Here is an 11,349-nt window from a genome sequence, read left to right as displayed (position 1 = left end):
CTGTTTTAAGATTATGACTCTTGATTTTGGTAATTTGTAGAATTTGTTTACTTGTGTGTTCCCCTTGGTTCTCGGACTGTCATTTCTAAACACGAGCAAGAGAGTACTTTTGTTTGTACTGTAGGTGCAGAGTCTTCACTACTGTCAACTTCCCGTTTTTGATAAAAGTTTTACAAAAGAACATTATGGCCTTATTGAGTTTGTACAAAGCCAAAATCCTGCCAGGTTTGCTCATATTTACAGGCTAAAATACCTTAAACTAGTAATATCCTCCTGGTAATAAGTAAGAGAAATCATTCATGCCTGTGGGCAGGTGAGCACACAATTTAAAATGAGACACCAATAATTTATGCTTCTTGTGAGAATGTATGTCTGAGCCTTGTTCAAAGATGAGGCCACACACACAAAACATGTTTCATTCTTTAGTTGCAGCAGCAATGACAAACAAGGCAGTGCCTTTCCCAGAAGTCAGAGAGCTTAGATGTAACAGACGGGCAGAGACAAGGCAAGACATTAGTGGAGGTAAACAGAATTTAAGAGCACGTTGACTGATACAGCAGACACAAATTGGTCCAGATTCAGGAAGGCGGCAAGGGTTAGACATGGGACTGAGTATGTGGGAGGAAGGATGGTGTTCAGTGGTGGAACAGACGCAGGTTGGTGTGCACGAGAGTGATGCCTAGCTCATTGCAAGCATTGGTAACCACCTCATCAGCGGTGGAGCCAGATGGGGCTGCGATGTACTCAACGCCACTCTGGAAAGAGGGAAGCCCACAAACACCAATGACAAACACACCGCCAGCTCCAATATAAGCAACCACATGCCCAACTTTCCAATGCTTTCCTGTCCTTTAATGGTTAACCAGAAAGTTTAACAAACTTAAAAATAAAAAAACCCCCCACAATCTAGGTCTTACCCGTTTTGCACGGTCAACATTGTCTCGGAAAGGGAAGAAGGCGTCAGAGCTGAGGGCTACAGCCTGCTGGGAGCTCAGCCAGTTCTTCCTCTCCATCTCCGACAGAGGCTCAGGGACCTCTTCGAAGAGGGCTGTCCAAGCAACCAGATCTGGGCCCTAAGAGACACACAAGGTAGAACGGATACGCACAAAAAAAACAAAAAAGCCAACTCGCCGGAACCTGGCTCTGTTGAAGCCGGCGCAGTCAGTGACTCACCTCCCCGATGGTGCCGCTAACGTACTGGTCGATGGCGTTGGCCATTTCGGCACGCTTGACGCCAGCACGGAACTTCATGCCCAGGACCCGGGGATGCTGGCGAAGCCACCAGTTATCGGCCTTGTCTCCCGCCAGCCGCGTGCAGTGGATGCGTGACTGCTGCCCGGCCCCGATGCCAATGACCTGCACACACGTGGCCAAACATGGCAACAAGCACCAAACATGGCAACGTCCACCACAGCCGACTCGCCAGCTCTGATGTTTGTTGACTGTCTGCCTACCTGTCCATCCTTGGCGTAGCACACAGAGTTTGACTGTGTGTACTTCACTGCAACAGTGGCAACGATGAGATCGCGCAGGGCCCTCTCCGGCAGCTAGCAGGAATCGGGGAAGGGGACAGAGGCAGTGTGCTTTGAACCGCATAGGCCACACCCACCAAATGCCACACGCTAATAGTGGTGCCATGTGCTGGCGGTACCGCGCCCTTGGAGACTATGTTCCCGAAGACGCCTGCGTCAATAAGCGCGCCGTTCCTCTTCTGCTTAAGCCGCAAGCCGAAGAGCACTCGGACCTCCTCTTCCTCAGGCTCGTAGGCTGGGTCCATCTGAGAGGGGTGTGATCAAAAGGTCAAAGGAAGTCACAAGTGCTAGTGCAGCTAATGAGGTTAGGCACTATTTCTAGAGTCATATCAGCATCTGGGTTTATTTTCACACGAAGAGCAACGTGAATGAAAATTCAATTTAAAATTATTTATTTAACTAATCAGATAAAAATCCTCCCAGTAAAAGTACAAAAGGTCAATAACCAATAATTAACAAGAAAATTAATTCATTAGTCCCCCAAAATACCTTAGTACTGCTGAGAGAACATAACATACAAAAAAAGTGCATTGCAAAGTACAAAAAGTGGATGAACCCACAACAAATGAACAGTGGTCCTTTAGCTATTTAAATTCTTCAGGCAAAGTGGCAGATTCCTCTTTACAAAAATTAACCTCTTCCTAGGATTGCAATAAAGGATAAACACTACATAAAAATAAACCCTAATAAAAGAGACGCCGATAAGCTCAGTGGCTCAGCTCTGTTTTCTTTACTCTTTAGTTACTTTAGGATCGAATGTTTGAAATCGAATATTATCTGGGAAACTTCGGCTCTGGTAAGAAAAAAAAAAAAAAGAATGTATTGTAGGAATTTTACACTAGAGCGTTTAGCTTTAGCCCCAGAGCCAAGGAATAAAACTCCCGCTCAGGTTCACGTCTACGGCTGGGAAATAGAAAAACAATCACATCATTAAAAACCATCAATGTTCATTATTAGATGGCCCAACACCAAAAATGGATTTTTGGCCATTTTCAGGCAAATAATTTTGGTTCCCGAATATTCAGTGCATCCCTTAAAAACAACTAAAGAGGAGACATTTTCAATAGAATTTGCTATCTAGATATGGAATTTAGAAAAACATTCCATTCTGAACAACAGTAGAAGTTGCTTCATATCTATTCAGGATAAGAACTGGAAATGTGCTTTCTAGTGACAATGGAAGCAATTCAGTTGGCTGTGCTTCCATGACTTCATTTGATTAACAGCGCTGTTCATCACCATCACATGGTAGACATGGTAGGAAATGCTAGGTAGACAGACACCAATTGACTAGCAGCTATGCATCCTGCAATAAACATACCAAGTTGGCCAAAATCTGCAGTATTGTTCATTGTGGTCGAGCTGAAGCATCAGGGGAGATCGGAAGAGTGAAAGTGTGTGAAAGGAGACGCTACCTGCAGGACGCAGTAGTTTCCATTCTTCTTTTTGGAGAGGATGCGAAGAGCCTCGTCCTCATATCCTGGGGCGATGATGCCATCTGAGACCTGGAAGATGAAAGTGGTTCAAACGATCAAGCAACATTTAGTCATAACTTGTGCTTCAGCTAAATGGATACAATGCTAACGTTACTGGATGGAAGAAACGAAAAGGACTTGCGTGATCTTTTTTAAATTAGACCCGCTCCTGTATTCCCTTCTTAACCCTCTGAGGTCTAGAGGTCTATTTTCTGTTTAATTCCTCCCTCAAACTCAATGAAGCCAGATGATTTCAGCTCCTTCTCTAGGAATCTGCTCCAACTACCTTGATATAATCAGCACAAAAAGATTATAGCTGCTGCTTTTCCCTAATGTCAAAAAGTTGTGGTAGTCGTTTTACTGTTGGAATACAGTCAACCACACCACTCACTTATACAGAAGATTTTGTTCCTGTTCAGGTACCCAAGGTGTCTAATGAGGAGTAAAAATGGCCACCTCTGTTGCTCCACCCAGCACTCACACCCACCTACCTCTCTTGAGATGATCTTGGCAGTGGCAACATCACAAGGGTCAGAAAGGGCAATGAAGTCTCCAAAGGAAGACATCCTGTCAGCGCCTGAAACGACAGTCCCAAAACATCTCAACAGGTTCCTCCTACTGCACAGCTTCTCAATCACTCCTGACGAGTTGCACTTGAACTGCTGAGACGTGAAGAACAAACGTGCCAAAAGAACGTGAAGCGTGCTGTACCTCTGGCTCTAGCGTAGGCAGTAGCAAGAGGTGTGAGGTCCTTCAGCATGTCATGTACCATGCACACCTTGGCCTCCTCTTCCCTCAAAGCGACGCCAACAGCAGCACCTGCAACATGGCCAAGAAAGCGTCAAATACAGACGTGGACAAACACGACAGCACCCTTATGGCTCCTCGAACCAACACCTCATTTCTCTTAAGTGAGGAAATTAAAAAGCAGCTGTTTTTTTTTAATATGTCACAGTAAGGCAAAGTGTGAAGAGAAAAACTATTCAGAATAGAATATCTACAGTTTAGATATTCTAAAATGTCATGACACCCCTAGAACTGATAAATAACCGGATTATAAACTATTTTCTTTCATTCGCACTCCATGTCTTCAATTTTAGAAATCACAGAAGTCATTCGAAAATTATTCTGGTTATTTAAATGGTGTTTAGTTTCATGCACACACTGCAGGGAGCAGAGAAATCAAAGGAGAGTTGTCTGAGATCATGAACACACAGGTATGTTAAGGTTAAAGGCTACACGAAGGGGTTCCAGGCAGTCTTGCAGCTAGCAAGTGTGTGTGTGCGCGTGCATGCACATACCAGCTGGACTGACGTGCTTAAAGGATGTAGCAGCTGGCATCCCCAGAGCATGCTTCAGCTCTTTGACCAACTGCCAGCCATTCAGGGCATCACATAGGTTTATGAAACCTGGAGAACCATTTAACACTGAGAGAGATGAGAGAGAGAGAGAGATAATTTGACCACAGTACAAAATTTTTTTTAATGATCATTTGATGCTTTCTGGTGCAACATTGTGTGTGTATGTGTGTACCCGTGAGCGGCAGTGCGGGCCGCAAGGTGTAGAGCTGTGCTGGAGCCTGGTGTGGGTTCATGCCATAGCGCAGTGGCAGCTGGGACACCCCACGGCTGTACTGACTACGGAAGTAATCGGCGATGGCCTCATCGTACTGGGCCGTGTGGGTGAATGCCTGCAGGAGTGAGGTGGGGTGCAGGGACACATGAGAGTAAATTATACACAATCCAAAACTGGGAGCCAGAATACTCCATGAGCAACAGGAGAAACAGATGAGACTTACTACTGTAACCTGAATAGGGAGAAGAAAAAAAAACTAGAATTCTCAAACCATGTGAATACAAGTATTTACTAAACATGTTAAACTAAATGTTAGAACCTCAGCACAACTATCATCTCGCAGAAAATCTCTCAAGGTCACAAGAGGGGTTTTTGCAGTCTTTAATGGTTGTGTGTTCTAGCTTCTCTGCTAGAGGTCGTTCACCTCAAAAAGGTCAAAGGAGGACATGCAAAGTGTAACACACTAAACGGACAGATACAAGACACAAAGTATTACACTGGGGACACTGGGCAAAGTCCAGGTGGATGAGGACATGGAGTTTATCAATGGTGGCAGCTTTCAGGGATCAATGAGGTTCTGCAAAACAGGCTACAAGTCGATCACAAAGTACAATTCAAAGTTCATCTCTATTCAGTTCAATTGCCACGTCAAACAAGCTGACAAAAATAAATTAATAAATAAAACTGACCAATGACAGTTAAGGAAATCTATTGGTACAAATCTGAACACAACTGAGACACAGGCAGTGTACAATGAGGTAAATGATGCGTCACACACACGTTACTAGTTATTTACATTTAAAAAAATCTACGTTACCAAAAATTATTTATACCATTTTAAAATAATTAACAAATAAAACTTTTTTTTTTTAATCAGCCCACAGCTTCTAACCTCCAACTAAGAGGAAAGGATTTAACTAAATATTGGAACTCACTCGCTTCCAATCCCAACTTGAATTAAATTAAGATTTTCCCTAGACACATTTACCCAAATTTCAGAATTACATTTTGAGGCCACTAACCAGAGCTGCTTTCCTGTAGTTGTTGCTAGGTCTTTTTCCTAAATACAGCTTGCCAGAGATGCCTCTGCTTAGCAATCACTTATGCCAAGCGGTGAGGAGCTGTACTGTATTGCAGACATATTGTGAATGCCAACAAATGAAGGAATCTCCAACTGTACACCTACAGCACTTTTCATAAGGTGGGTAGAAAGGGTATTTAGGGTCCTTTTCCATCAGAAACCTACACCCGAATATGAATCCATATGGCAAAGTGGGACCCTTGTTAAGCAGGTTGGACAGAGCTGTAGCAGTTCCAGCCCAGCTGGAGACTTGCACCCGTTGATATGGTTACCTTAAGAGCAAGAGCCTTGCGGGTATCGAGGGTGCTGTCACGATTGTCGGCGGTTTCCATTTCATTGGCTACCATCTCGTAGTCGGACGGGTCACAGATGACAGTCACTCGGGCATGGTTTTTGGCAGCAGCACGAAGGAGAGTGACGCCCCCTGGACAGGAAAGGGTTAAAGGCTCTCTGTATCAGTACCATGATAAGACTCATGATAAGAACCCTGATGCTACAACTGGCAGTTTATACATGGCCAATAGAAATCACTAACAAACTATGGAGTTCTAGCTCCTGCATCACAACACATTCAACTCTGGAAGGAGCCAATAGAATTAGAACATCAGGCCCACTTTATCAGCTAAAACACAAAGATCTATTCAACGCCTTAATGGGAACAGATAGCCAATCGGCTCCCAAACGTACCGATGTCGATCTGTTCCACTGCATCAGCCACAGTCACATTTGGGGATGAGATTGTCTTCACAAAAGGATAAAGGTTACACACAACCACTCTGGAGAAAGGAGAAGGCAAGATAACAGGAAATGAGGCTAGCCTACTAACTACAACTAACCTGATGTTATGGGTAAACTGTCTGAATTGACTTTAAAATCTATTAGATTCTATAGTTAAAGTCCCCATTGCCTTTAACCTTTTTGAGATAAACACAAGTTGACACATCAAACTTCTGTTAATATCTGTTCTGTCTATTAAGCACAGAATACAGTGATTGATTATGAGATTACTGTGGTGATCAGATTAAGCAAATAAGAAGCAGTCACTTTTCCCCTCCGGCCAGACATCACATGATGATCAATACAGAGATTGTACTTTCAACATCGACCATTCTTTCATCTATCTAGCATTTTGGCGTCTTGCTGCATGAACGATCATCAGTCTTACCTCACAAGACTGAAGCCTAGCTTTTCCATGTCAGCCTGGTCAGACGGAGTATGTCTGGCCAAAATACCACCGTGGACTGCAGGGTGAAGGGTCTTGACCCTACCGCCCAGCATCTCCGGGAATCCAGTGAGCTCTGACACGTCTCTGACAACGGAGAGGAAGAAAGCCAAGATTAGAGCATTTCTTTTGGTGTAAATAACTGTGTGCTTTGGTATCCTCATCCGGTTGTGATACCTGACGGAGAGGCCTGCGTGTCGCAGCGCTGTGGCCGTGCCGCCCGACGCCACCAGACCCAGCCCGAGTGACACCAGCCTCTCCGCGAACTCCAGCAGCCCGGTCTTATCCCACACGCTCACGACGGCTACCGGGCACAGGCGGAGAAAACAAAAAGCGACAACAACAGATACAAGCTTTTTAAAACCCCACTAAACGCATGTTTACACAACTCTTGCAGCAGGTCTACTGTGAAGAACATATCTAAGATGCTACGAATGTGAAGTTAGCTGGGAGAGTCAGGTTAGATTATGAGATAAACGTCCATGGCACCGAAGCACCTACAGCTTCGCTCTTGACAACGTGGCCGAGATGTTCCCGCCATCCGACTCTAAAGCAGATGTGGAAACCACAAACTCTAAATAGGTCTCACACACACGATATCTCCAAAGAAATATAATATCATTTGGACGTCCGCATCCGCTAACTTCGAAACTATTGACACCAGAAAAGTTTAAATTGACACAATGTAAGACATAAAGAAAGAAAACTGAACGATTTACCCAGCTCAGAAGCCATTGCAATGCGAAAGCCCAATTACAGACAAGACGAAGTTGTAAAACACGCTCAATGAGGATTTATCTGCAGCGGGAGACACCGTACGACAAATCAAAACACGTGGGGTGAAAAAAAATTATCCGGCTAATTGCATTCTGGGAAATGTAGTTTTCAACTGAGTCTGCCTACTTCTTGATTCCGTGTAAGAACTCTCTAGAGCAGTTATTAAAATTAATATAAGCCACTTATAGGACTAGTATTATAGTCAATTGCATATGCCTAGCAGGGAATCCAAACCAATATGTAAGAACAACAGCATAGATGGGCTGTTGAAATCAACCAAATGAATGTTTACGTTATGGCTGAACTATTACCACCAAGGGGCGCCATTTGTCTGGGACATTTTTTTTCGCCCAATAAATGCACCTTTGCACAGGTGATCTTCCTGGTCCGGTTCATGCGAGTTCATCAAAGGCGCTTTCTCCACGTGAGAAGCCATGATCTGAAAAGAGGCTTTAGGCCTCAATATTCATAAAACCTCCGCAAGCTGTAATGTATATTTATGACATTCAACACACACGCTTCAAATGAGCAGTCATGCGTAGGTATCAGTATTACATTGTGTGGGGTGTAAACCATTAGCTTAGGAACCAAACCCTGACCTTGGTGTAGCTAGCACGCCGTGCTACCTGTTTGACTGTTTTTTTAGTGGTAGACACCGGCTTAGCTGTATTTTTGAGCAGTGACTCTTAGTGACTCCGTATGAGTTTGAGTCTGGCATCGGATACTGCCAATACCTCATCAGCGTGAAAATGCGCTTAAGAAAGTATATTTTTGGTTCTTCATAACCCCATTTGACCTAATTGAGCAAATGTTTATTTTACATTCCAGGCTACCAAACATCCGAAGGCCTTATTGTTATTCAAATCTATTTCCGGTCAGTCAAATAAATGCACTGAACCCGCATTTGATTGTCAGTTTCATATAGCATGAGGTGCGGCTATGCATATTTGCCAGCTCTATAATTGAGGAAAGTGTTTAGGTTAAAATGCATAATGAGTTCATTAAGGAGCTTTCCAGTAATCAAGAGGGGTGTCGTTTTAATTATTGGACGCGTGCCAAGCCAATACTTTCATGCTGTTTTGGAAACCTGTCTGCTTTTGTAATTTAATTAAAGTGTACAAATGGCACGCGCAAACGTGGCTCTCGGGGGCAATTAAGACGAGGCGGGAGATTGAGCGAGATCCCAACTGGGCGATTCGCGCCGTGCGTGTCAGTTAAGTTGATTGCATCGATTTCATTGATTTGCAACGGCTTTTGGGCTAATTTCATCTTCAAAGGTGAGCACTCATTTTTTTTTCTAGCACAACTCGTTTGCACCAGGGGCATTTAATTTTTTTCCTGTCTACCTATTTATATTTTGCCAAGTGATTAGATAAAAGTGTACTATGGAGGCAACAATAAGTCTTATTTGGAGGATGGGTGTCTACGCGCGGGAATAAGGTGAGTGAATCAATAACTTTTTATTTGCGTCAGGGTCAACACAGGTTGGTTGTTATTGATGCTTTTAAATGCATAACAACTCTCTTTCGGTAACGACGAGAAAACGCTGAGGTGGGCAAGAAAGTGGTATAAACCGGCGAATGGGAACACTCGCGTGCTCACTTCAACGCGCGCGCACATACACAAGCACCTCCAATTACTCATAAAAATCATAAAAAATTGTAAGAGTTGATGGATGAATATCAAATGAACCTGTCTGGACCCATTAATCGTGCATTAAAAGACAGAAACTTCTGTAGCATGCAGGTGACTTTGGAAGAACGAAGCAGAAGCTTCGGAAATAAAACGAGGCATCTCGAGCTATCTTTGTTACACGTGCAACAGTGGACATTTCCGATGCAAGTTCTAGCATACGGTTCATCAGGTCTGTCATGCAGAAGCACAAACGCTTAAGACGTGTAGGTCGTTTACAGCATACGCAGTGGATAGAAGTGAAAAGTCTGTTGTAGTCCGGGATCACTGCAAAGTCCCCAGTGCGGAATTAACACGTGGAGTAGTCATACAAATGAACACTGTAAAGGTTAATTCATCATTGATTTATCTGAAACGAGCGTCTGATTGACTGATGTAAACCTTAACATCCGGGAACAGCCGCTCTCTTTCGCTAGTTCGTCCAAAAGAACGTAACACGTAGACTATTTGTAGGTTGTAAAGCGACCTTGGGTATATTGAAAGGCGCTATATAAATTGAACATTCATTCATATTTCACAGCTAATCAGAGTAAGGATACATTAAGTAATGGTCTTCAATTCTCTAAGAAACCTGATTCTTTATGATCAGGTTTCGTCTCACTCTGAAACAAAGGATAAGTAATGCTCACTTAAATAAACAAATAATATTCATTAAAATGAACATACTTATTGTAATTTTACTTAACAAAATTATTAATTCATATGTTTGAACCATATAATTTGATTATTAATCATACTGTACACAAATGTATAGATTTCTCAGTATGATAAATACAGATAAATATAACCTGCCAGTTCAATATACAGAATGTGTTCGCCTAATGCTACAGTGATTTCCTGTACATTTCCATTCATGGAGTCCTTCTTCTGTCCTTGCCCAACTCCACCACTAATATATTAGCATCAGGCTAATAACTCTGACTTCTGGCAGCCTGACCAGTGACACCCCCCATATTTATCCCCTGCCCTGTTGTGATTGGGTCTAATTGGCGGATCAGGACTTCATTAGAGCTGATTAAGTGTGAAGGCAGACGGGGGGGGGGGGAGCTGGGGAAAGAGAATTAGCTGATTGCAGTGAGGAGGCACATGGACGCGCCAAGGCAGGACTTGGGTCTGCGGGACGGATGGCGCGAGGCTGGAGTGAGCGACGGCTGCTGCCACGAGGGAGCAGCAGAGATGCCCTCATCAATTTAGACCCATTAGCATGTCAGAGGGAGGAAGAAGAGCTGGGATGCGCTAACAGTAATTAATTACAGCAACAACACACACACACACACAACATAACAACAATCACCCACACACAACCCATCACACACCAACACAGCAGAACACACACACACACACACAACACACACCCACACACACCAACATAGCAGAACACACACACAACACACACCCACACACACAATAACACTCAACCACACACAATACACCCAAACACAACATTAAACCACACGTACAACACACACCCACAGAACAAAACACACAACACAATAGCACACACAACAATATACACAAACACACATGTGCAGACAGTTCTCTCTCACACTCTCTCTCTCTGACACATTCAACTACACACTTATTATTTCTCTCCTTCTCTTAACGGGTGAATAAATCTTGTGCTACTGGACAAAGCAATGTCCACAATGCATGAATTACTACTTCCTGTGTCCTGATACCAAGCAAGTCCCCCCCCCCCCCCCCACACAGAAGGCCCCCCACCCTACACCCTTCTGTGACACCTTTACCGTAAAGCACTTTAATTTTCCTGAAATAGGACGCTGACAGTCATTTCAAGCTGACAAAGTGAGTGTGGAGGAGAAAAATAAAAGATGGAGAGATATCCTGTCATCCCGTTCATCCTTTTATCTCATCTCTCGCTCTCCTACCCTTCCTCCCCCAGACACACGCTGACCCCAGTCACTCTTTATTGTCACTTATTGTGATTACTGTGAAGACAGCCTCCATTTGCATATAGTGATTTGTCTGAAAATA

At 43.7% G+C, this 11,349-nt stretch overlaps 1 protein-coding gene across 1 annotated transcript; it reads right to left on the bottom strand.

Annotated features, from left to right (window-relative positions):
- Positions 1–409: 409 nt before the first annotated feature.
- atic (5-aminoimidazole-4-carboxamide ribonucleotide formyltransferase/IMP cyclohydrolase) lies at positions 410–7,753 on the bottom strand. Its single transcript, XM_077023267.1, has 15 exons — positions 7,605–7,753; positions 7,063–7,189; positions 6,829–6,972; positions 6,351–6,439; positions 5,936–6,087; positions 4,541–4,697; positions 4,309–4,434; positions 3,719–3,826; positions 3,499–3,584; positions 2,948–3,037; positions 1,652–1,777; positions 1,455–1,547; positions 1,174–1,356; positions 918–1,073; positions 410–755 (listed from the first exon to the last, which is right to left on the bottom strand). The coding sequence occupies exons 1-15, from the start codon at positions 7,618–7,620 to the stop codon at positions 636–638; spliced, it is 1,773 nt and encodes a 590-aa protein (XP_076879382.1). The 5' UTR covers positions 7,621–7,753; the 3' UTR covers positions 410–635.
- Positions 7,754–11,349: the final 3,596 nt, after the last annotated feature.

Source organism: Brachyhypopomus gauderio, chromosome 12 (assembly GCF_052324685.1).
Source record: "Brachyhypopomus gauderio isolate BG-103 chromosome 12, BGAUD_0.2, whole genome shotgun sequence".
NCBI lineage: Eukaryota > Metazoa > Chordata > Actinopteri > Gymnotiformes > Hypopomidae > Brachyhypopomus > Brachyhypopomus gauderio.
Note: the sequence above shows the minus strand (reverse complement) of the source record. Positions and strands in the feature narration are given on the sequence as shown.

Bases quoted from the DNA above. Each gene is read 5' to 3' on its own strand.
- atic (XM_077023267.1), bottom strand. The intron at 1,778-2,947 runs GTAGCGTCTCCT...CACCCCTCTCAG, and splicing joins GAAACTACTGCGTCCTGCAG to ATGGACCCAGCCTACGAGCC. The intron at 756-917 runs GTAAGACCTAGA...CCCTCTTTCCAG, and splicing joins ATGTTGACCGTGCAAAACGG to AGTGGCGTTGAGTACATCGC.